The sequence below is a fragment of the Stomoxys calcitrans genome, chromosome 5, assembly GCF_963082655.1.
Source record: "Stomoxys calcitrans chromosome 5, idStoCalc2.1, whole genome shotgun sequence".
Classification (NCBI taxonomy): domain Eukaryota; kingdom Metazoa; phylum Arthropoda; class Insecta; order Diptera; family Muscidae; genus Stomoxys; species Stomoxys calcitrans.
The window spans coordinates 89,573,652-89,599,498 of NC_081556.1; the positions used below are offsets into that span (position 1 = coordinate 89,573,652).

The 25,847-nt window shown below is 40.8% G+C and overlaps 3 protein-coding genes across 3 annotated transcripts; all 3 read right to left on the reverse strand.

The window, feature by feature from the left end:
- Positions 1-265: 265 nt before the first annotated feature.
- Positions 266-12,444, reverse strand: LOC106088008 (lipopolysaccharide-induced tumor necrosis factor-alpha factor homolog). Its single transcript, XM_013253286.2, has 3 exons — positions 11,859-12,444; positions 871-1,021; positions 266-812 (listed from the first exon to the last, which is right to left on the reverse strand). The coding sequence occupies exons 1-3, from the start codon at positions 12,205-12,207 to the stop codon at positions 692-694; spliced, it is 621 nt and encodes a 206-aa protein (XP_013108740.2). The 5' UTR covers positions 12,208-12,444; the 3' UTR covers positions 266-691.
- Positions 12,445-20,047: 7,603 nt separating this feature from the next.
- LOC106088003 (uncharacterized) lies at positions 20,048-20,509 on the reverse strand. Its single transcript, XM_059369848.1, has one exon. It carries the CDS (start codon positions 20,507-20,509, stop codon positions 20,048-20,050), a length of 462 nt encoding a protein of 153 aa, XP_059225831.1.
- A 4,244-nt stretch (positions 20,510-24,753) lies between these two features.
- On the reverse strand, positions 24,754-25,667 carry LOC106088013 (lipopolysaccharide-induced tumor necrosis factor-alpha factor homolog). Its single transcript, XM_013253292.2, has 3 exons — positions 25,320-25,667; positions 25,116-25,248; positions 24,754-25,025 (listed from the first exon to the last, which is right to left on the reverse strand). Exons 1-3 carry the CDS (start codon positions 25,513-25,515, stop codon positions 24,923-24,925), a joined length of 432 nt encoding a protein of 143 aa, XP_013108746.1. The 5' UTR covers positions 25,516-25,667; the 3' UTR covers positions 24,754-24,922.
- Between the last annotated feature and the right edge of the window lie 180 nt (positions 25,668-25,847).

Sequence of the window (25,847 nt, forward strand, 5' to 3'; positions counted from 1 at the left end):
ATCAATAAAGAATATGTTTTGTGAATAGTTGGTGTTGTGAACCCACGCAGATGACGCTGCTGCTGCCGCCGCCAAAGCCACTGATTAAGGCCAAGCTAATGAAACAGCAGCAGCCAGCATTTTAACATTCTATAACAAACCAAAATGGTATCAGAATCGTATTAACACATTGAAGTTTTTTGTGTTTTTTTAAACAGCATGAACATCAGATTTCCAACTAATGAAAATATTTGCATTTGTCCAAGATAAGATTTAAACATTGAGATAAAATTATTTTTTTTCTTTTATTCTAAAACTAAATACAATATCTCATAACATAAGAAGAGGCTATAGGAGAGGACAAGCACAGGGGGGAGTTGGATGTTGTGCTTTATCTTATAAAAATATTAACAATAATAAATTAAGTACATAATTTACTTGAATATAACAATGAAGATGATGCTGTTTACGCGCTGCATATCGAACAACAAGATCATAGGTAATCTACAATATATAAATTTTAGATAACATTTTTTTTATATACATAGGTAGATATATGCACTTTAGCCCGACAAGATTCTTTGAATCACAGTCTATAAAAAATTACTAGCTTAGGATCTAAAACATTTTTTTTTTCAACCGATAACAATTTCTGCGGATTGACCAAATATCTTATATATATATTTGCTGGTTTTTGAAGTTTCCCTTTGGCTCAAAATAGATTCGTCTTTGGATTATAAGTGCCCAAAAAGGCATTGCATTTGGCACAATAATGATTGCCAGTGCGGCAGCTGTTCATGCAGTAGGGAACCACGCAGGCACAACAACACCATCTGAAAATGGGAAATGTTATAAGATCGAATCACTTGCATATAAAAACTGGAAACTTACCCTACAAGACATAGAACAAAAGCACATAGATGTGTTCTAGAATTGGGGGTATAACATATGCGCGATATCTTCGATGCACCACATGCAGGACAGGTTACTTTGGATGGATTGGGTCCTAATTGTGAGGTAAATGTTGTCGGAGTTGGTTGAACTGTAAAACAAAAAAGAGTTATTTTTAAAGAATAGGTCAAAAGAGCAGCAATTACGAGGTCGGTCCCAAAGGTAGACGATTTACAAGGAAAACACTGCAAAATTCGGATAGTGTTTCTTTAATTCTTAACATAATCTACTTAGGTTAGGTTAGGTTGAAAAGAGGGCGCAGATATTAATCCGCCCCATGCCACTATAGACATACACCCAAGCCAGTAATTGTTCGTTGTGCGCTCTAAAAACTAAAAAGTAACCTCTAAAAAAATTTTAAGTTAGGAATTCCGTGCTACTTACAAAATCCTTAATTGTTTTCAATGCCTCTCCCCTAGGTTGGTTCATGTCTGATATTGTGTCTCTACCTAAGCACCGGTATCTGTTGGACGCGAAAGCCGGGCAATGACAAAGGAAATGCTCCAACGTCTCATCATCTTCCCCCCATGCCCTACATATGCTATTATTTGCCGCAACGATTTTACATAAGTGAGCTCCTTGTTCTATGTGTCCCGTTATGATACCAGTAGCTATATTGACCTCCTTCTTGTTTCCTTTCAGTAATAGCCTCGACTTCTCACGATCTGGATCACCCCATAGGATTTTCGCCGTCCTACCAACCGTTTCGCTGTTCCACAATGTTGCATGCGCATTCGTCGCCCACTCCCTTGACTCGGACTGCGTCGACCCGAAAGGGTTCGGGTTAAGCAAGTTTATTGACGGCAGTCCTCCGGCCTTCACCGCCATATCGTCTGCCCTTTCATTTCCCCGTTCTCCGCTATGGCCCGGCACCCAAACGATACGGATTTTCCCATCCTCAGAGAAGGCGTTAATCTCCTTCTTACACTGCAAGACTGTTCGTGACATTACCGTCCTGGTTGTTGTTGCCTTTATGCCATAAATTTGCCATAAGTCGGTAAAGATGTTCAGATTCGACGTGCTCGCGTTAGCACCACACCACCTCACGCATTCCGTGATCGCCCGGATCTCCGCCCGCAGGACCGTATTATGGTCAGGCAGTCTAAAACAGATGTCAGTCCCTGGGTTTTCAATGTAAACTCCCAGGCCCACTCTGTCCTCTAGCTTTGATCCATCCGTGTAACATGATCTTTCTAGATGGCAATATTAGGGTTCCGCCAATTCAAGACTGTGCCGATGGTATCAGTACCTCCCACTCGACTTCAAGGTTCATCTCTTGTATCCGATCGGAAACTTCTCCACTTCCTTCCAGGTTTCCTATCGTCGCCTCGATTATACCGCGATGGTATGAGCTGCTCCCATCCTCAATCCATTCTCCCATCGCCTTAAGTCTCATGGCCGTAGTGGCTGCCTCACACTTAATCTGTATGTCAATGAGTTGGATATTTAGAATAGTCTCCAGTACCCCAGTTGGCGTGGTCCTCATCGCTGCGCCTATGCCAAGACAACATATTCTCTGAACCTGTTGTATGGTCCTTATGTCGCACTTTTTTTCCATGCCAGTCCACCAAACTACTGAGGCTTAAGAAGGTATTGGTCTAATCACGCTCCTGTAGAGCCAGTGGACTATCCTAGGATTCAGGCCCCATTTCGAGCCTAAGGCCCGTCTACATAGTTCCCAACATCTGTGAGCCTTCTCAGTACGCTCCTGAATGTGACACTTCCAATTCAGTTTCCTGTCCAAGATCATACCTAAGTATTTGACCTTGTCAGATTCGAAATCGTTTTATTGAGGAAACGTGGTGCGTTAAAATGGCCCACCTTCGACTTCCTTGTGAACAGGCATACTTCAGTCTTCTCTGGGTTAACATTGAGACCTCTGGGTCTAGATCAGTCATATGCCATATGCAAGACCCTTTTGGCCCTTCTGCATAGCTCGTTCGGATCCTTACATCTTAGAAGTATTATAACATCATCTGTGTAGCAGACGGGTTCAAATCCCTCCTCAGTCAGCATCCGTAATAGGTCATTTATGGTAGTCACCCATAGGAGTGGCGATAAAATGCCGCCCTGTGAGGTGCCCTGTGCCACTTTCTCCCTTATATTTATGCCATTGGACACACAATTTATCCACCTGTTCCTTAGCATATGGTTTATCCCGTCTCTAAGGACCGGGTCCACCCGGTACTGATCTAAGTATTGGATCAGTGTGTCTCTCCGCACATTGTTAAAGCCCCCCATAATCTCCTTTAGCTCGATACATTTTTTCCGGCGATTTTCAATAGCTTCAATGGAGGTTTTAGAAACTCCTAATATAATCAAATCATATGGGGAGGCAGATTGTTGTGGTATCGACTCATACATCAATAGATTCTGGAAGGCAATTTGTTGATGGATACAGAAAGTGTGCTGAGGATGTGGAGAATGCAGTGGGAGGTTTGTTCAATCTGAACTGGAGAATGTTAAGGTTGTGCAGGGCACAACAAGAAATAAAAACCAGTAAGGAAAGGCAAAAGTCAGGCGACTATATAATAACCCACACCACCTAGTGCATGTAGAACTTTTAATATGTAGAACTTATCTCGAAATCTAGTTAGAGTCAGACTTTAATTTGGATACCAATTGAAATGGCAATTTAGAACCTTGTAAGATATTCCTACCATAGGACAAAAGACTTGGATTTCCACATCTTTAAAAGGCCATATCGGATAAAAGATTATATGGGAGTTATGTCGAAACCTGTGGCAATTTTAATGACACATACTGGGACATGAAATAGAACATCTCACGGCCTATATTGTAGAGATGTGACCAAAATTGTGGATTTTACTGCCTTAAAAGTCCATATCGGATGAAATTTACACATTGGAGCTATATCTAAATTAGGACTGATTTTAATGAAATTTTGCGCACGTATTGGAACGTCAATTTAAACGTCTCATTCAAAATCGGACGAAAATTGTGGATTCTACAGCCTTAAAAGGCCATATCGGATGAACGATATATATGGCAGCTATATCTAAAGCTAAACCGGTTTTTATGAAGTTTTGCACACATATGAAGACGTCAAATAAAGCACCTCATGCTAAATTTTATAAAGATCGGACCAAAATTGTGGCTTCTACAGCCTTAAAAGGCCGAATCGGATGAAAGATATATATGGAAGCTATATCTAAAACTGAACCGATTTTGATGAAATTTTCCTGATATGTTAAGATCAGTAACAAAAGTCCGTGCCAAATTTTGTGCAGATCGATTGAAAGTTGTAGCTACTACGGCCATTTAAGTGCAAATCGGGCGATACATATATATGGGAGCTAAATCTAAATTTGGGCCGATTTTTATGAAATTTTGTATACATATGGAGACGTCAAATAAAACACCCCATGGCAAATTTTGTAAAGATCGGTAAAAAATTGTGGCCTCTACAGCCTTAAACGGCCATATCGGATGAAAGATATATATGGGAGCTATATCTAAATCTGAACCGATTTTTATGAAGTTTGCACACATATGTAGACCTCAAATAAAATACCCAATGTCAAAATTTGTAAAGATCGGACGAAAATTGTGGCTTCTACTGCCTTAAAAAGCCATATCGGATATAAGATATATATGGGAGCTATATCTAAATCTGCACCGATTTTTTTTTAACTCAATAGCGTTTGTCCTTGGGCCAATAAGGCGACATGTGCAAAATTTCGTGTCAATCGGACAACAAATACGACCTGCACTTTGATTACAAGAATACATGGACTCACAGACGGACATGGGTAAATCGAATCAGAAAGTGATTCTGAGTATACTTATCAATGGGTCTAGCTGTTCTCCTTCATAACGTTGCAACCAAATGCACATATCTATAATACCCTGTGCCACAGTGGTGATGTAGGGTATAAACAGCATATACCAACTGCGGGGGACAGCATTCTCCTTTCAAAAGTATTGCATGGGAGATGAAGATTTCCAGTCCATGAGATAATTGAGCATTCCTAGTATGGGCAAGTAAAGAAATCGGTTCAGATTTTGATATAGCTCTCATATATATATGTCGCCCGATTTTCACTCCTAGAACCACTGCAAGCGCATTTATTGATCAATCTTGCCAAAACTTTGTACAACGTTTTCCTCATCAACTACCACAATATCTGAGAAGCTTGCTCCAAATCGGTTCAAATTTAGATATAGCTTCCATATATATGTTCGTCCGATTTGCAGAAATAATGCAATAAAATGGTCATTTGTTAACCGATTTCCTTGAAATTTGGTAGGAAGGATTTTCTTAAGACTCTCGATATTACTGATGAATTTCATAGAAATCGATTCTGATTCAGATATAGCTGTTATATATGTATTTCGGCCGATTTTCATTTCAAAAGCCATTGAAAGTCCATTTATTGACCAATCTTGCCAAAATATTGCACAACGCTTTCCTCAACGACTCCCACAATATATGAGAAGGTTGCTCGAAATCGGTTCAGATTTAGATATAGCTCTCATATATATGTTCGTCAGAATTTGGGTAATTTGCAATAATGTCATATGTCAACAGTAGTTATTACAGTTTGAACATATTTGCTTTGCTCTAAATTTGATTTAAACCATCTGAAAACATCCGCCGAGGTCCATCAATATTGGTTCAGAATTGGATATAGCCCCCATATTGTACTAATAGGGTAGGTGTAGGGTATTATACAGTCGGCACCGCCTGACTTTGTCCTTCCTGGTTAACACATCGAATTATTGTAATATGTAATCCTGATCTTCTTGACATTCTAAGTCGATCTAGCACTGTCTGTCCGTTTGTGGAAATCACTATAGCAGTCGAATGAATGAAGATATCCACTTGATATTTTGTACAGATAAACCTTATGGATGTAGGTCGTTGGGGATGGCAAATGGGCTGTATCGCTTAAATTTTGGATATAGCTCCCATATAAAGTGGTCTTTTGATTTGACTAAGTTGGCTCCTGAAAGTCGCAATTATTAACCGATTTTGCTGAAATTTTGCCTGTAGTGTTTTGTTATGACTCCCAACATCCGTGGTAAGTATGATTCAAATCGGTCTACGACTTGTTATAGCCATACCACCATATAAACCGATCTCCAATTTTATGGACAAACAAAATGATCTTTCCATCGGGCTTTTGGTCTTCCCAGTTTGGGTTTACCACCGTGTTTGCCTTGAAAAGACTTCTTTGCTGGAGCTTCTTTATCCATTCTGATAACATTACCTAGCCAACGCAGCCGTTGTATTTTGATGCGTGTAACTATGCTATCGTCGTCATACAGCTCGTGGTTCATACGTCGCCTATATTCTCCGTTGACGCAAACTGGTCCATATATTTTACGAAGAATCTTTCTCTCAAATACTCCAAGCACTGCCTCATCTGCTTTCACAAGTACCCATGCTTCAGAACCATATAACAGCACGGGTATAATCAGTGTGTTGTATAGTATAATCTTCGTCTGTCGAGAGGTGGTGGTAAATAAATATGTCTAATGTGAATAAAAAATCAAGAATGTACGAATTTGACATTTTTTGGGTTTTGATAAAACAAGTTGGGTCAAATATTTGAATAAACTTAACGTAGCTTTAGGAATTGTTATTGACTCATCCAGTAAAATATTTTACTTTTCTATTTTTAGCGACAAACTTCAGTGTCATTCACGTTTTTCCCGATATTCATGCCAAATTTGGTGCACCGCTCATCAATATTTTCCTCGTATAATCACAATTCAAATCTTTTCATTTCGAATTTATATTACATTTGGCGAATTAGCTTGGATAAATCTATCAAAACAATCAATATTTTTTTTTTTAGATTTCAGTAAGAGTGTTGCTTCAAACATTTAAGCAGTGTGTATGTAACTCAAACCTTGGCTATAATTAAGGTTAATACGAGTATATCATTTGATGTAAAGTCTGCATAGTAAGTGAAAAGATCATAAATATGGGTTTGTTTTTCTTGCTGTCTCTTTGAGATCCCTCATTCAATTAAAGTTTCATGGCTTATACAGTCAACCATTACGCATCAATGCAAAACCGCAGCCGCCTATGTAACTACTTATAAGCCGAAAGCACTAAGCCAAATTCAATTATAATGAAAAGATGGCGAAATATTTTTGAATTGTCGAAACACTAGCGGCACAATTTATTTGCTGCCGTGGAATGTGACAGTGGTTTGCAGTAGTTGCAATTGTTTTGCATTTTATTGTCTTTTTTAAATGGTTCATGCAACAAGATGTTGTTTATGGGTGGGTTAATTTAACTTGCTACTCCAGATTGTCGTCGAATTATATAAGAACCCATAGAAAGGGGTTGTTCACGGAGATTCTTGCAATTAAGGATGTCGTGGAATTACCAAGATATAATGTCATAACGACAACTGGGTTAAATATCTTCTCAGACAGCCATTAAATCCCTGGAAAACGTATTTCTGAACACAAAAACCGCCATCGACTGTCGCAGATCTCTCAACGAAATTGCTGAACAGTTCAAATTTCACCTGTTCTGGGTGCCGGGCCACAGGGATATCCCAGTGGACGAGCTTGCGAGACTAGGAGCGACCCTACACATTCTAGGGATACTGGAATCTCTGGGTATGCCTCTTGCGACATGTAAGCTAAGTTTTTAGAACCAGGCCCGAAGGACAACGAATGATAGATGGTCACAAAGAAGGGGCTGTGAGCATTCCAAAACTATGTGGCCTAATCAAGACTCGAAGAGGTCTACCGCTTTGCTGTCATTGGCCGTTATGACAGGTCACTGTCTAATCGGAAAACATGCTGACAGACTGAAGGTTGCCAGCAACGACTTTTGCAGACATCGAAGAAGAAGAGACTATAGAACATCTTCTGTGGGAGTGTCCCGCACTTGCAGTCAGAAGGAGTTACACTTTAGGTTCTCATTTCTTTGACAATCTGTCTGATTTAGCGGATGTGAACATTTGCAAGTTGTTGGGCTTTTTTAAAGCGATCTGGTTGGTTCAGCGGTATGAAGTAGAAGGCATCTTCCTTCTTTTGTTCCTGTGGTATGAAAATGGACGAAAACGTCTAAGTGAGTCTGTTGGCAGACTGCCACTTGTGTTTCAGTGTATTTCAAAACTGGAGTCATTTGTTTCGATTACGGCGTCGTTGAGGTAGATTAAGTTGGTGACTATCTCAAAATTGTGGTTCCCAACTTTCCACATTTTCGTTATCTGCTCGGGTGTACACGACTTTGCGGGAGGTGATACCAACCATCCACTTTGTTTTATTTCCATTTACTGCCAGACAAACTTTAACTCATTCTCTTTCGATTCTTTCAAAGGCTGCAGTTACTACTTCCGTTGACCGACCTGTAATAACGCTGTCATCGGCATAGGCGACTACCATGTGTTACCTGGTGACATGGCTTGGATTTCCGTAGGTTAGGTTAGGTTGAAAAGAGGGTGCGGATATTAATCTGCCCCATGCCGCTATGTGCATTCCAAAAAGTAGCCTCGAAAAACCAAATCTAAGTTAGGAATTCTATGCTACTTACAAATTCCTTAATTATTTTACATGCCAAGCCCCTAAGTTGGTTCATGTATTGTGGTATTGTGTCCCACCTAAGTGTCGGTATCTGTTACACGTGAAAGCCAGGCAATGGCATAGGAAATGTTCCAACGTCTCATCAAAAGCTATCATTTGCCGCACCGATTTTACAAAAGTTAGCTCGTAGGCCAAGTTATGATACCGAAAGCTAAACTGTCCTCCTTCTTACTTCTTTTCAGTAATAGTCTTCTCACGATCTGGATCTCTCCATAGGATTTTTGCAGTCCCACCGACCGTTTCGCTGTTCCACAGGGTTACATGCGCATACGTCGCCCATGCGCTTGACTTGGGCTACGTTGACCCGAAAGGCTTCGGGTTAATCAAATTTATTGACTGCAGTCCTCTGGGCTTCACTGCCAAATCGTCTGCTTTCTTATTCCCAGTTACTGCGCTATGGCCCGGCACCCAAACGATCGGATTGTGCAATCCTTAGAGAAGGCGTTAATCTCCTTCTTACAATCCAAGACTGTGACCTTACCGTCCTCGTCGTTATTGCCCTTATATATATTGTCCGCAAAGATGTTCATACTCAACGTCTTCGCTTTAACACCATACCACTTCACGCATTCCGTATCTTTGCCAGAAGAACTGAATTATGGTCAGGCAGTCTAAAACAGATCTGAGTCCCTGGGTTCTCAATGTAGACCCCCAGGCCCACTCTGTCCTCTAGCTTTGATCCATCCGTGTAATATGATCTTCCAGAAGACAATACTAGAGTTCCGTCAATCCATGAGTGTGCCGCCGGCAGCAGTGCTTCGCACTCGCCCTCAAGTGTCGTCTCAGGTATCCGATCGGAAACCCCTCCCTTTTCTTCCAGATTTCATATCGACGCCTCGATTATATCGCGATGGTATGAACTGCTCCTATCTACAATCCCTTCTCCAATACCTTTGAATACAGAAAAAAAGTTGGCCCAGAATTTAAGATTTATCCTAATTGGTACGATTTAATCAATGAAAACGAGCCATGGGACCATGTCTTGCCGGAATAACTCTATCCGAATTGTTTTATCGATCATCTGATTTGAATTCCTGAGCACATAAAATAATTATGGGCTGCATTAGGCTTTCGAATATGTAGGGTGGGTTAATTTGTAAGGGCCAAAAAACACTCACCAAGTGCTTGGTAATCTGAGACAAGTTCTGAAAAATATTTTCCAAAAAATCATGAGTCTAAAATTTAAATTTTACTTCCGCTTTTTAAATCCGAACTTTAGTTTTTTTGTCTCATATAAAATTTCTGATTTTGTTATTAAACCCCAAAGCTCGATTTTATAACCACAATGGAAATCGATTCGATAATGACGGGGAACGGTGATGCTCATATCGCGAGGAGACTTGTTATGTATTATAGTGTTCGTTGGGCTTTATACTCTTTTGGACCTGACAAGTCACCCGAACCGGAAATGCTACATGAGGCTTGAAGGCTTGTATAGAATTTGCCTATGTACCTCAATCTTGGAGGAGGGTTAAGGTGGTGTTTATACCGAAGACAGGGAAGCTGCAATATAATACGGCCAAGGATTTTGGACCCATCAGTCCCTCCTCGTTAAGACAATGGAGAGATTTTTGGATTTCCCCATTAGGAGTGAACTTGGGGGGTCTTACTTCTCTAGTTGCCGGCACGCATATATTAAGGGCAGATGAGTGGTGCAGCACCTTGCATAGTGTGGTGCAGCACCTTGGTGCAGGCACCTGCCGTGTTGGCTCAATCCTGCAGCGCTCTTAACTCCAGGAGAATAAAATGCGTCCACCAACGCCCCCAATTCGAGTTCACGTTGTTTGGACGTGTTCTTACTCTTGGTTAGGATCTTCCAATCTATGGGTGACGGCACCCGGTTGCAATGCAACTCCAAATCAAGCTTGCGCTCTACCCGCGATTTGGGTCCAAACCACAGCCACCACGTTACTCCTCACTAGGGCCTCACCATAGTTGGGCTGACCAACGTAGTTGGATCGAAATCCCAGGGGCTTCCAACTCCAGTGGTACCAGATTAAGGACTCCAGTCAGACTTCGTAGCCGAAGCTTTTACCAATTGAACCCTAAACAGTTACGGACTGGTCACAGTGTTAATAGGGTTGCCTTGAGTTTCATGACTGGGGCCATGGGCACTACTGCGACAAGGTTCCTAGAGGATATGATGGGAATCCAGCCGACCGATTTGCTTATAAAGGTCGGCAGAAAGAACTCTGTTTAGACTATCGCAGCTTGATGTGCTTAGGAAAACTTCAGTTAGACATACCCGTATACTGGACAGCGGTACTGGTTATGGCATATATTGCGGTGAACTAGACATTAACGCCTCTTTGCGAATGCGTGATGACTGCAGCATTTTCCAGGCGATGTCGTTGCGATAACTAGGGGGCAGAGATTGTTCTATCCGGAGGTAAAGATCGATCTAACATCTGTATATTCAGCGATAGTCAAGCAGCATTGAAGGCTTTAGTTGGGACGAGTATAAGATCTAAGGTTTTGGGTCGCTGTCAAGAGGTCTTAAATTGACTTCAGAGGAATCAAAATCTGGTTTTGTGCTGGGTTCTTGGACATAAGCATTTTATAAGAAATGAGAAGGCGGACCTGCTTGCGAGATTGGTTGTAAGTCTTGCTCTTGTGTGAATATTGGTAACCACCACTATCGAAAATTTCTCATGAAATTAAGGAGAGTTGTAGGGATATATGGTTAAATAGCTGGAATTCAACAGACGAACGTGAACGAACAAAGCTTCTGTGGGACGAACGATCGAAATCGAATATAGGTAGTCTATTGTCACTGGATAAGTAAACATATGTCTCGCATTGGCATTAGAAACGCTGGCATCTGTCGGTGGTGTCATGAAATCGATGCCTCGGAGGACAGCTTTCACTTTCTTTGTCAATGCCCTGCTTTACGTCAAAGTAGTCCCGGGATAATAGGTTATTTTTTCTTTTAGGCACTGGAAGAACTGAGAGGCGTACATCCGTGCAGGATCAAGGCGTTTGCTTTTTCATCTGGGTGGATCCAGAAAGTACGTTAAAGTGTGGTTTGCTTTGTGAAGTAGATTAATCGGAACGAGAAGAGGGAAGATGAGGAATCACAATCTAGGCGGGTTTTGGCATCTAACCTAGAATAGACCCACGAATAAAGTTATATGACCACTGCAGATTTTTCTAAACGGCTTTGGCTTAAAACCACTGTGCCATCGCGTTTCTGTAGGCCAGTGGTGTCGTATTGCATAATATGCAATACTATTACAATTTTCAACAACTACAACAATAACAATGAAGAAACTAAACCTGTGCAGTTGTTTTGATGGCGACTGCTTGCCCCATGGTTACAGTCATCAGAGTATCGTAAAGTTTGTTGCACTCACCTGTAACAACGGTTGTCTCATGAGATTCTCTTGCAGTTACAGTGGACTGATTTGTGCCACTTTGGGGCGATGGATATCGTGGCTGATCAATAGTATGTGGATGATGTTGTGGATGATTTGGGTAATCCGTGTATCTGCTACTAGATGAAGAGGGAGCATTGCTTATGGGAGGGCCATTGGTGGCCCAGCCAATACTCGATTGAGGTGCTTGTGGCATTGGGGCTCGGGTGGCCATGTCATAAGAAGGCGGTGCTTCTATGGGTAATCCTATGGCAGCCGCTGCTGAGCTACGTTGATCATTGGGCATTGCACTAGGGTCAGGGTACAGCATTGCATGTTTCTGATCCATAATTAAGGGGCGAATGTAGAGACAATTAAAACTCCAAAATAATTTTTGTTTTCGCAAACCGGAATTAATAAAACTTGAAAAGAGATTGCAAAAGTTTTCCGGGACGACACTTAGATTATATGGTCAAACTTCAATGAAAAATATTTTTTAAAAGCCAAAACCAACAAAAAGAAAAAACGAAACGTGTATCAAACAACCGGCTTAGTCAATCTTATCTTTAGCACCGCTTGCAAACAACTGAAATAACAAAGTTCAGGTTTTAGTTTTCAATGCTGGGTTTGTTTTATGTGGATGTAGTTGAGTGTGAGTGGCGCTCAGTGAGTGTGTCTGTGTTCCCCATAGAGATGATAAAAAGCATTGTACAATAAGTAGTACCAAATTGTTTGTGCAATAGTACAATTTGACGTCAAATGATATACTTTAAGTTTAGGGAGATTCTGATCGATTCAGAAGTACTTACTGATTCGACCCATCCATATCTGTCGGTCTGTTTGTAATGGTTATGTATTAGGTATTGTACTTATACATTGTTGGACTCAAAGTTACAAAATATCCTCCCACATCTGTGCAAAAAAAAACGAGTCAACATACACACTACTTTCATTATATGAAACCTATGTTGCAATCTAGTCAGACTTTAATTTTGCATACCTATTGAAAAACTGAATAGAAACTTGTAAGATTTTTTTTCGATAGGACTTATATGGTCGCAACTACAGACTTAAAGAGCAATATCGGATGAAAGGTGTATCGAAGACATATTTAAATCTGGACCGATTTTAGTGAAATTTAGCGCACGTACATGACATTAAATATAACAACTCAAGTTAAATTGTGGCGACTAAAGCCTTGAAAGGCCATATCACATGAAAAATATATATGGAAACTATATCTAAATCTGAACCGAACATGAAATTTAGCACACGTATTAAGACGTTAAATAAAACGTCTCATGAAAAATTGTGTAAAGATCGGACCAAAACTGTGGCTTTCACAGTCTTAAAAGGCCATATTGGCTGATAGATATATAAGATACTATATCTAAATCTGACCCGATTTTTGTCAAATTTTGCAATCGTATGCAAAGATCGGACCAAAATTGTAGTTTATACAGCCTTAAAAGCCATATCGGCTGAAATATATATATATATATATGGAAGCTATATCTAAATCGGATCCGATTTTAAGGACAAATTTGCATTGATATTAAGACGTTAAATAAAATATCTCGTGTTAAATTTTGTAAGTATCGGACCAAAATTATTGCTACTACAGCCTTAAAAGACCATATCGGATGGAGGATATACTTGGGAGTTATATCTAAATCTGATCCGATTCTGGTGAAATACTGCATACTTATTGGGACGTCGAAAAATCACTTCATGCCAATTCTGGTAAAGAGCGGACCAAAATTGTGGCTTCTACAGCCTTAATATGTCAAATCGGATGAAAGATATATATGTCAGCTTTATATAAATCCGATCCGATATTGATGAAATTTTGCACACATATTGGGACGTTAAAAAAACACTTCATGCCAAATTTGGTAACGACCGGACCAAAATTATGGCTTCTACAGCCTTAATAGGTCAAGTCAGATTAAAGATATATATACGAGCTATATCTAAATCTGGAACGATTTTTTTCAAAATCAATAGCGTTCGTTCTTGGACCAAAAAGGACGGACGGTCCGTCCGTCCGTCCGTCTATCTGTCAAAAGCACGCTAACTTTTAAAAGAGTAGAGCTAGCCGCTTGAAATTTTGCACAAGTACTTCTTATTGGTGTAGGTCGGTTGGGATTGTAAATAGGCCAAATCGGTTCATGTTTTGATGCAGCTGCCATATAAACCGATATTGGGTCTTGACTTCTTGAGCCTCCAGAGGGCGTAATTCTCGTCCGATTTGACTGAAATTTCGCACATAGTATTTTGATATCACTTGCAACAACTGTGTCAAGTATGATTCATAACCTGGTATAGCTACCATATAAACCGATATTGGGTCTTGAGTTCTTGAGCCTTCAGAGGGCGTAATTCTCTTCCGATTTGACTGAAATTTTGCACATAGTATTTTGATATCACTTGCAACAATTGTGCCTAGTATGGTCCAAATCGGTTCATATCCCGATATAGCTGCTATATAAACCAATCTGGGATCTTGAGCTCTTGAGCGTCTAGAGAGCGTAATTCTCATCCGATTTGACACAGATTTTGTACAACGACTTCTCCCATGGCCTTCAACATACGTGTGCAATATGGTCTGAATCGATCTATAGCTTGACACAGCTCCCATATAAACCTCCTCTCCCGATTTTGCTTCTTGAGCCCTGAATCAAACTATAACTTGTTATGGTATAAAACGTACCAAAAATCTAAATTTCTCATCCCAGTATCTTGCTCTTTGTACGTCATAGAAAATAAAAACAATAGAGATCTCCATGGAGTAGAATTCCACGGTATGAGACCCGAATTACGTTTTTATCTATGTTTGTCTCCGCACACATTTATCTGTTAATGTCATATCTGAATTTTTTATCTGTGTTTCCATTGTCTTCTGTTTGTTTACACGAGTATCTACAAACGCAGAATCATAACCAATTGCCATAAGTAAACAATCTGGGGCGATAAGAGTCATATACTTGTAGTTGGCTGCTGACGGTGATGATGCTCCTCTGATAAGATGTGATAATTATCGTAGATTTGACGAGATTTTTTCGCAATATTAGGCCGTCAGAGGGAAATGTAAAACAATTAAAAACTGATTATGAAAGAACGAAATGTAGGTGTGAATTTTATGAAAAAGTTTGAGTCCCCAGATAAGTACTAAAGACCAGAGAGATAGTAAAGAAATGTTACAATAGAGTAGGGAGCAAGCGCTTATCCCATATCCTCACATGTAAGTGCATTTTGGAGAAGCAACAGTCTACTCACTTCAAAGTAGTTGTCGTCTATTCATACAAAAACCGGGCGTGTAGGATTCCATCACGCCCCTTGTCGCAACCATACCGTTTTGTTCACGTATCTGAGGAAACCTCCCATACGGATAGAAAAACGATGGCACTTTGTCTGCAGGTATTATTGTCGTCACATTAATTTCAATACCTTTTGTTATTAATACAATACAAAGGAAACTATTATGAATTGACGGCGCCACGTTTATTGTCTTGTCATTGTGGCAGAAGTTGCATTTAAAATATTGTCGCCATTATAAATGCTTGTTATACCCACCACCATAGGATGGGGGTTTAGTAATCTAGTCATTTCGTTTGTAACACCTACAAATATTGATCTAGGACCTCAAGGAGTATATATATATTTTTGATCGTCTCAACATTCTGAGTCGATCTAGCAATGTCTGTTCGTCCGACCATCCGTCCGTCCGTCTGAACGCGTAATGCCAGCAGCTTTAAATTTTGCACAGATATTTAATATTGATGTAGGTCGTTGGGGATTGCAAATGGGCCATATCGGTAAAGATTTGGATATAGCTCCCATATAAACCGATCTCCCGATTTGACTTCTTGAGCCCCTGGAAATCGCAATTTTTTGCATATAATGATCCGATATGACTTCCAACAACTGTGCCAAGCACGGTTTAATTCGGCCAAGAACCTTATATAGCTCCCATATAAACCGATCTCTCAATTTGACTTTTTGAGCCCTTAGGTTAGGTTGAAAACAGGATGTATATATTTATCTGCCCCATGCCACTATAGACATACACCTAAGATAGTAATCGGTTAGTTCTGCGCTCTAAAACCTAAAAAGTAACCTCGAATAAGAAAAGTTTCGAATTCCGTGCTACTCACAAAACCCATAATTGTTTTCCATGCCACTCCCCTAAGTTGGTTCATGTCTGGTACCGTGTCCCCACCTAAGTACCGGTGTCTGTTAGCCGCGAAAGCCGGGCAATGACATAGGAAATGCTCCAATGTGTCATCATCTTCCCCATTTGCCCTACACATGCTATCACTTGACCCACCGATTTTGCATAAGTGAGCTCGTAGTCTTATGTGTAACGTTATGACACTAAAAGCTATACTGATCTCCTCCCACGTCCTCCCACGATCCGGATAACCCTATAGGATTTTTGCCGTCCTACCGACTGTTTTGTGTTCCACGTTTGTTGGCCACGCTCTTAAGTCGGACCGCGTCGACCCGAAAGGTTTCTGGTTAACAAAGTTTATCTGGCCTTCACTGCCACATCGTCGGCCTTTTCATTCTTCCTTATTCCGTTATGACCCGGCACCCAAACGATGCTGATTGTGCCATTCTCAGAGAAGGCGTTAATCTTCTTCTTTCACTGCAAAACTGTTCTTGACCTTACCGTCCTGGTTATTATTGCCTTATGGCCATTTTACTGTCCACAAAGATGATCACACTCTACCTTCACGCATTCCGTGATCGCCCGGATCTCTGCCTGCAGAACCGTATTATGGTAGGCATGGTAGACAGGCAGTCTAAAACTGATCTCAGTCCCTGGGTTCTCAATGTAGACCCCAAGGCCAACTCTGTCCCCCAGCTTTGATCCAACCATGTAACATGATCTTCCAGACGGCAATACTAGGGTTCCGTCATTGCAAGACTGTGCCGTTGGCAGAGCGGTGCCTCACACTCGACCTCAAGTGTCGTCTCAAGTATCCGATCGGAAATCTCTTCCATTCCTTCCAGGTTTCCTATCGTCGCCTCGATTAGACCGCGATGGTGTGAGCTATTCCAATCCTCAATTATTCTTCCATCGTGTTAAGTCTCATAGCCTCACACTTAAACTGTACGTCAATGGGTCGGATATCTAGAATTGTCATCGATCCGCCTATGCCAAGACGACATGTTCTTTGAACTTGTTGTATGGTCCGAACGTTTCACTTTTTCTCCATAGAAGTCCTCCAAACTACTGAGGCGTAAGTAAGTATTGGTCTAATCACGCTCCTGTAGAGCCAGTGGACTAACCTCGGATTTAGGACCCATTTTGAGCCTACGGCGGGTCTACATAGAGCCCAACATCTGTGAGCCTTCTCAGTACACTACTGAATGTGACACTTCCAATTATGTTTCCTATCCAAAGCATTTGGCAATGTTAACCCAGAGAAGACAGAAATATGCCTGTTCACGAGGAAGACGAAGGTGGGCAAATTCAAATCACTCCTTATTCAGCATTCGCAATAGGTTATTTATGGTGGTCACCCAAAGTATGGTGATAAAATGCCCCCTGTGGCGTGCCTTGTGCCACTTATATTTATATCGTGGGGCGAGCAATCGGTCCACCTCTTCCTTAGCATATGGCTTATCCAGTCTCTAAGGATTCGGTACACCCGGTATTGGTCTAAGGATTGGTTCAATGAGTGGGTCCGCACATTGTTAATCGCCCCCTCGATGTCAATGCAAAGCGCCAATGTGTACGTCTTGGCATCGAAGGATTCTTCTATTTTATGCTCAATCTCCTGCAGGTCAGTCTTCACCGACCTCCCCTCGACATAGGCTAGCCTTTTTGTATTTGAGCAGTTCGCTGGATGTCCTACTCCTTATCATGGTATCCACAATATGTTCCATGGTTTTGAGTAGAAAGGACGTAAGGCTTAAAGGTCTGTAGGCCTTTGGTGTCGCATAACTTGCCTTGTCGGCCTTGGGTATAGGCAAGGGTCTTCTGCTAGGCTTTCGTAGTATATGCAAGTCTTAGGCACGCTGTGAAAATAGTTGCCAGATGAGGCGCAAGATAGTCCGCCCCCTTCTGTAGTAACGCCGAAAATATTCCATCAGGTCCAGGTGACTGTAATGGCTTGAAGTTCCTCAAGGCTTCCTTAACCATAACTTCCGTTATAATAAGCCTTCGGACAACCTCATTATTCCAAATTTTCGGTGTCTCCGTGAGTCCCGTCCTATGGAAAATACAGTTCCATCAAAAGCCTCAACATGTCCTCGTTGTTTCTGCTCTCACTCTCATGTCGTCTACTAAAGTTTCAGTTTGAACATGGGTTTTTGAGAGAAACTTTCTCATCTAGGTGGCGTCATTAAAGCTATCGACCTGTTCGCAGAAAAGCTTCCAAGAGGCATGTTTTGCCACTCTGGTAATCTTATTGTATTCCTTGAGCCGCATGTAGTACACATCCCAGTAAACTTTCGTTTTTTTTGCGACGAGCTCTCTTTTAAAGTCTGCGGACCTATTTCGTTATGTTGCTAATCTCCCCGGTTATATGCGGTTTTTCTTGAGCTGGTTTCCTTTCACGAAGAAGACAACTATCTTCGAAGGACTCCACGTCGTAAATGTCTTTTATGCTTGGACAATCTAAATTATCTTGCCAAAGCCTTTTTCGGAGTAGTCTTCCGAATTTTGGCCACTTGATTTTCAACTTATTACGGAAGCTTATCGGATTTTGGCCTCTGGCTAAATCTAATGTAGCGATGGTAAGACCGGGAGAGTTCCCTGGAGACCCTCCAATACTGAACTTCATCGATCAGATTTTCCGATCATATTGTTACATCTAAAAGCTCCTTCTTATCCTAATAACAAAGGTAGCGGTGCTACCAATATCAAGTGTTATTAGGTCGTTAGTATTCAAGAATTCTGCCAGGGCTTGGGCGAAAGGCAGATCAAGTGATGCAAGTATGCTTCATTGTCTCCCTGTCTCATCCCTGTTGCATCCGAAATTGACAACTCTGGAAAAAATACATAATTTAAATTTTATGACAAATAACTCAGGTCCTCGGCCGAGTACCAGTGTTACCATAGAATAATTGGTAGTTCATATGGTACAGTCCACGAACTTTGTTCCGGGTCGTCCATGGCTCTTGAATTAAGGCAATACTTATCTTGCCCTTGCTAATTTTCTCCATTAGAGTGTGAGTAGCTCTTTTGCTCTTTTGCTGAAGGGCCAGAGAACTGTTTTAAAAAAGACTTAATGAATCCGAAATCTTTTCCAACGGCACAATTTGGGCGATGAGTGATCAGTAAAACGGTCGGCATAACGACGAAAATCCTATGGAGGTATCCAGATCTTCAGAAGTCGGAACCAATACTGAGGAGAAGGGGGAAGGAGGTCAATATGGCTTTCGGCACCATTACGGGCCACATTATACTACAGGCGGACTTGAACAAAATAGGTGAAAGCGTACATAGAGCATCGTTGGATATGGGTCGACTTTGAAGACCTACAAAGCCGATTGTTGTTTTGTTTTGGACTCTAACTCATAGATCCATGACTCACCACCTGCGACGATCTAGTAAAGGTATTGTGTATCACCACGATAGTATTTTTTAAACATTTCTTCGCACTATTTGACACGAGCTTTTTCTTTAGCGATTTTTATCGCAAGGCGTTCATGCTATATCGAATGGATGTCTCTATTTCACTGTATGTCACATGACGATCTCGCATAACAAATTCACGCACGGCTTCAATGGTCTCTGGTACAACGGTCATTTTTAGACGACCTTCACTGAATTCGACTTCGAGCGAGCGTCGACCGCGACTGAAATCAATAACCGAGTTTTTCACAGTGCTATCGGATGGGGCTTTATCGCCATACATTGAAGATTGAAGTTGTATGGCGATGAAGATCAATATCGCACGGATATGTTCTCGAGTTAATTCCATTTTTATTGCAATTTTTTTTTCACGTCACTGTAAACAACGTAAACAACTCATTGTGCAAAATTTCAACGAAATCTGGTAAAAAATGAGTCTTGTATGGGCCAAAGACCTTAAGTCGGAAGATCGGTATATACAACAGGAGATTAGTATACCCGCCAGGAAATTAGTATACCCGCCAATCTATGGTGATAGATAATAAACATCCTCGGATTTTGCTCGTTTGGTCATGATACCCATTTACATTATTACATTTTATTCATTTGTGATCAATATTAAAGTGTCCAAATAGGCATGAAAGTTATCCCCAAAAAAGGAGGTGCGTAACAGATAAAATCCGTCAGGCATAATTAAAGGCATCCCATCTTGTGACATTTCGCACTCATTAATTATAACGCGACGTTTCGTAAGCGGTGCCTCAAACCTTTTCTTGAAGACGGGAGCATTTTCACAACACTCAGCCACAGTGTCCATTATCATGAGTTTGTAGTACACATTCATGGCAGTGGATAGTGTAACATTAGGGGCTTTCATTGATGTATCTCGATAGGGTCCCTCTCTCCTTTGACTGCGTTTTAGCGAAACATCCACAAGAACACTGTCATCTAAATCGGTTTTAAAATCTAAAAATCCACTGAAACCATAACGGCCACGGCTGATGCGTTTAACTTCGTATTCCACTTCAAGGATATCCGTATTACTGGTGTAGAATGTCATGTCAATCAATTCGTAGGACCAGTGCTGAAAGGTGATGAAGTTGTACAAAAGATGAAATTTACTAAAAGCTATTTGATAACGTTACCAATGGAGACGGTATATGAAATCCGGAACAAATTAAAATGGAAAACAATTCCAAGAGAAACATTTTGTTTAATAACTGTGCCATGGTTGCCAGTTTTTTACCCAATGGTCAAAATGCTAGTGTTCTCTTTATAGTGGAGGCTCTATTTTTAAATGACAAATAATTGCCTGCCTCTGAAATATTGTCATAATTTGTAAATAATCTTTTTCTAATTAACCATTTTGATACAAAATAAATGCATTGTAAACTCATTAATTAGCCAATTATTGTGCCAAATGTAATAGGAACTGATTTTTTTCATGCCGCAACACATGTAGCATTACAATTTACCATTCTGCGTAGGCAGTGTGCATTCAATACCACAACTTGTTACAACTGTTTGTCCTATCAATTAAATGTGAATCCATGGTTTATCTGCATATAACAGACACTTTCCCTTAGATACCGTGTTTTGCAACAATATTGTAATTTCATCAGATTATCTTCAATTCATGAAGCGTGTAGATTAACGTGAAGGCAACAATAAAATCCTAGATCGGTCAATGCATTACCAATTATACGGTTAAGTATAGTTAATTGATTCATGCAGATTACAATGTAAGTGGTAAAGCAAAAAGAACTCATAGATTCTATAATGTGTGAAAGGCGGAAGTTATACGGCATAAAAAGTTTATAGATAAATATGGGAGGCATCAAAAAAAAAAAATTATTTTGAACAACTGAATCAAAGGATAAATAATTCCAATATGGGGAAGGAATGGTGGATACTGGTCAATGAAATAAATAACAACTAAGAAGGCATTAAGTTCGGCCGGGCCGAACTTTGGATATCAACCACCTCGAGTATACGTAAACCACCTTTTATCATAATCCAGTGAAAAAGGCATAATTTATGCCCCCATAGTAGCTATATCGAAATAAGATCCGATTTGGACCATATTCGACAAGGATATTGAGTGGTCTAATAGGTACAAGTCATTGTTCAATTTTTTTAAACAATATCCAAATATAGACCGATCTAAACCATATACAACACAGATGTCGAAAAGCCTAACATAAGTCACTGTGTTAAATTTCAGCGAAATCGGATTATAAATGTGCCTTTTATGCGGCCAAGACTTTAAATTGAGATATCGGTCTACAAATCTGAACAGATCTGGGCCAAATTGAAGAAGGATGTCGAAGGGCCTAACACAACTCACTGTCCCAAATTTCGGCGAAATCGGACAATAAATGCGTCTTTTATGGTACTAAGATCCTAAATCGCCGGACCACTCTATATGGCAGCTACATACAAATCTAGACCGATCTCAGCCAAATTAAACAAGAATGCTAAAGGGCCTAACACAACTGACTGTCCCAAATTTCTGCAAAGTCGGATTATAAATAAGGTTTTTATAGGCCTATGTCCCTTAATAGGCGGATCGTTCTATATGGGGGCTATATCAAGATATAGTCCGATATAGCCCATCTTCGAACGATATAGCCCATCTTTGAACATAATCACTGTGTCAAATTTCAGCGAAATCGGATTATAAATGTGACGTTTATGCGGCCAAGACTTTAAATCAAGATATCGGTCTACATGGCAGCTATATCCAAATCTGGACCGATCTGGGATAAATTGAAGAAGAATATCAAAGGGCCTAACACAACTCACTGTCCCAAACTTCGGCGAAATCGGACAATAAATGTGTCTTTTATGGGCCCAAAACAAATCTAGACCGATCTCAGCCAAATTGAAAAAGAATGCTGAAGGGCCTAACACAACTGACTGCCCCAAATTTCAGAAAAATCGGATAATAAATATGGCTTTTATAATACTAAGATTCTAAATCGCCGGACCAGTCTATTTGGCAGCTATATCCAATTCTCGACCGATCGGGGCCTAATTGAAGAATGCTGTCGAAGGGCCTAACACAACTCACTGTCCCAAATTTCCGCGAAATCGGATAATAAATAAGGTTTTTATAGGCCTAAGTCCCTAAATCGGCGGATCGGTCTATATGGGGGCTATATCAAGATATAGTTCGATATAGTCCATCTTCGAACATAAGTCACTGTGTCAAATTTCAGCGAATTCGGATTATAAATGTGCCTTTTATGGACCCAAAACTTTAAATCGAGAGATCGGTCTATATGGCAGCTATATCCAAATCTGAACCAATTTGGGCCAAATTGGAGAAGGATGTCGAAGGGCCTTACACAACTCACTGTCCCAAATTTCAGCAAAATCGGATAAAAAATTTGGCTGTTATGGACCTAAGACCCCAAATCGGCGGATCGATCTATATGGCAGTTATATCAAGATATAGTCCGATATAGCCCATCTTCGAATTTAACCTGCTTAAGGACAAAAAAAAAAAACAAAGAATCTGTGCAAAATTTCAGCACAATCTCTCTATTTTTAAAGACTGTAGCGTGATTTCAACAGACAGACGGACAGATTTTTACGCTGATCAAGATTTTTACGCTGGTCCGATAGTCCGGACCATAATTGAACTGATGTTGAAGACCATAGTAGAACTCGTTGTATTAAATTTCAGCCAAATCGAATAAAAATGGCGTCCAAGTTTATTGACGGCAGTCCTCTGACCTTCCCCGCCAAATCGTTTGCCCTTTACTCCGTTATGGCCCACTCATTCTCAGAGAAGGCGTTAATCTCCTTCTTACACTGCAAGACTGTTCGTGACCTTACTGTCCTGGTTGTTATTGCCCTTATCGCAATTTTACTGTCGATAAAGATGTTCACACTCGACGTCCTCGCGTTAGCACCACACCACTTCACGCATTTCGTGATCGCCCGGATCTCCGCATACAGGACCGTATTATGGTCAGGCAGTCTAAAACAGATCTCAGTCCCTGGGTTCTCAATGTAAACCACCAGGCCCATTCTGTCCTCTAGCTTTGATCATCCATCTGTGTAACATTATCTTCCAGATAGCAATACTAGGGTTCCGTCAATCCAAGACTATGCCGATGGCAGCAGTGTCTCGCACTCGACTTCAAGGTTCATCTCAGGTATCCGATCAGAAACCTCTTCCATTCCTTCCAGGCTTCCTATCGTCGCCTCGATTGGTATGAGCTGCTCCTATCCTCAATCCATTCTCCCATCGCCTTAAGTCTCAAAGTACCAGTGGCTGCCTCCCACTTAATATATGTGTCAATAGGTCGGATATCTAGAATAGTTTCCAGTGCCCTAGTGGCTGTGGTCCTCTTCGCTCCGCCTTTTTTTATGTTGGCGGCGTTATTATTGCAAAATGCAAATTTTGCCCATGAACATTCCACTAAGGAACAGGGGCAAAATGAGTGCAGTCCGATTCAAGTTTAAGCTCAATGATTAGGGGCCTCCTTTTTATAGCCGAGTCCGAACGGCGTGCCGCAGTGCGACACCTCTTTGGAGAGAAGTTTTATATCGCATGGTACCTCACAAATGTTGCCAGCATTAGGAGGGGAAAACCACCGCTGAATTTTTTTTTGTTTTTCTGATGGTCTCGCCAGGATTGGAACCTAGGCGTTCAGCGTCATAGGCGGGCATGCTAACCACTGCGCTACGGTGGCCTCCAACGTTATTAACACTATCGACCTGTTAGCAGAAAAGCTTCCAGGAGGCACGTTTTGTCGCTCTTGTAATCTTATTGTACTCCTTGAGCCGTGTGTAATACACATCCCAATAAACTTCCGCTTTTTTACGACGTGCTCTTTTCCAATATTGCGAATATCCCCAGTCATGCAGGGTTTTTCTTGGGTTTATTTTCTCTCTTGGAGAGGACAACTATCTTCGAAAAAACCCAGAGAACACTAAAATTTGCCTGCCCACGAGGAAGACGAAGGCAAGCTAATTTGACGCACCACGTTTCCTCAATTCGATATCTAACAATGTCAAATACTTAGGTGTGATCTTGTCTAAGAAACTGAATTGGAAATGTCATATTCAGGAGTGTACTGAGAAGGCTCACAGATGTTGGACACTATGTAGACGGGCCGTAGGCTCGAAATGGGGCATGGATCCGAGGGAAGTCCGCTGTCTATACAGGAGTGTGATTAGACCAATACTTATGGGGTCAAATGCGGGGCACTGCTGCCAGCGGCACAGTCTTGGACTGACGGAATCTACTGGATTTTGTCCACTTCAAAAAAGCTCATATAGCTCAATAGATCCTTTTTCTAAATACTTTCCAAATTTTATTAAATATCATCAAAGTATAATAAAATTTTAAATTGATCGATGTACGGCAGACCCAAGTCCAAGAATTAACTTTTTACTGCAGAAAATTTTTTCGGTCCACCCTATTGTATGTATTTATGTTGTGGTTGGTTATAAACAACTAACGCTGATAAGTGCCCAAATAATGATCGCACATTCCGCAGTAATGGTTTGTGTTCATGCAACTTGAAATGCAATAGGGTAAACAAATGCAGCAATACAATCTAAAGAAAGAGAAGAGAAAGAGGGAGAGAGTAAGAAAATGATTCACCTAGGCTAAATAAATGGGGCGTAGATATATTTTCAACACATACTGTAGCAGGCATAGAATAAGGGCAAATAAATGCGTGCGTGAAGTTGGAGTCGAACGTACGCGAGTGCGACAAATGTTGTGGCAATAAGGGCACTGGACATCAATGGGAGTAGGGCCATAGGTGGTAACAGGTTCTAAAAGAGGGTGGAATTTTTTAAAAAAATAGTTACACTGATTTTTTTTCTCAATTCTTGTAAATACTTACGCGTTATAACCACAACATGTGAATCGGCCGGTGTTGTTGCCGCATGTGTTGGCTGCCCCGTTATGGGTTCCACTCCTATTGCCTGATTGTAGCTGGGCGGCGCTGGTTTGGCCAACAAATGTTCCTGCTGTTCACTGCTCGCCACCTGTTCCAGAGGTGCTGAGGGATATATGCCTTTGTTATCATCCTGACTCATTTTGCTGTGTTTTATTTATGGTCTTGTACTTCTTCGCGGAGCGGCATAAGTCAACTAATGCCACTTTCGATTAATTTCAAAATTGGGTGTTACTCTCCCTGTAGTCTTTCTTTCCTATGGTGTGCATGTATGTCTTATCAGTTTTCTACATTAGCGACAACAACAACAATATCATCAACAGTAATGAAGTAAAACAAATAAATAAAACAAATCCTCATGTTGAAAAGCAGGCAGCTATTTATCGATTTTTGTCTGACCGAAGAATGTGTCATTAAGAGAAGTGTTTTCAGGGAGGAAAATATGACTTTTTTGGGGCCTTCTAAAGAAATTAA

Bases quoted from the DNA above. Each gene is read 5' to 3' on its own strand.
- LOC106088008 (XM_013253286.2), bottom strand. From the start codon at position 12,207: ATGGATCAGAAACATGCAATGCTGTACCCTGACCCTAGTGCAATGCCC. The intron at 1,022-11,858 runs GTGAGTGCAACA...TTTGTTTTACAG, and splicing joins TGAGACAACCGTTGTTACAG to TTCAACCAACTCCGACAACA. The intron at 813-870 runs GTAAGTTTCCAG...TCCCATTTTCAG, and splicing joins TTTGTTCTATGTCTTGTAGG to ATGGTGTTGTTGTGCCTGCG.
- LOC106088003 (XM_059369848.1), bottom strand. From the start codon at position 20,509: ATGACATTCTACACCAGTAATACGGATATCCTTGAAGTGGAATACGAA.
- LOC106088013 (XM_013253292.2), bottom strand. From the start codon at position 25,515: ATGAGTCAGGATGATAACAAAGGCATATATCCCTCAGCACCTCTGGAA. The intron at 25,249-25,319 runs GTAAGTATTTAC...ACCCTCTTTTAG, and splicing joins ACATGTTGTGGTTATAACGC to AACCTGTTACCACCTATGGC. The intron at 25,026-25,115 runs GTATGTGTTGAA...CTCTTTCTTTAG, and splicing joins CTTATTCTATGCCTGCTACA to ATTGTATTGCTGCATTTGTT.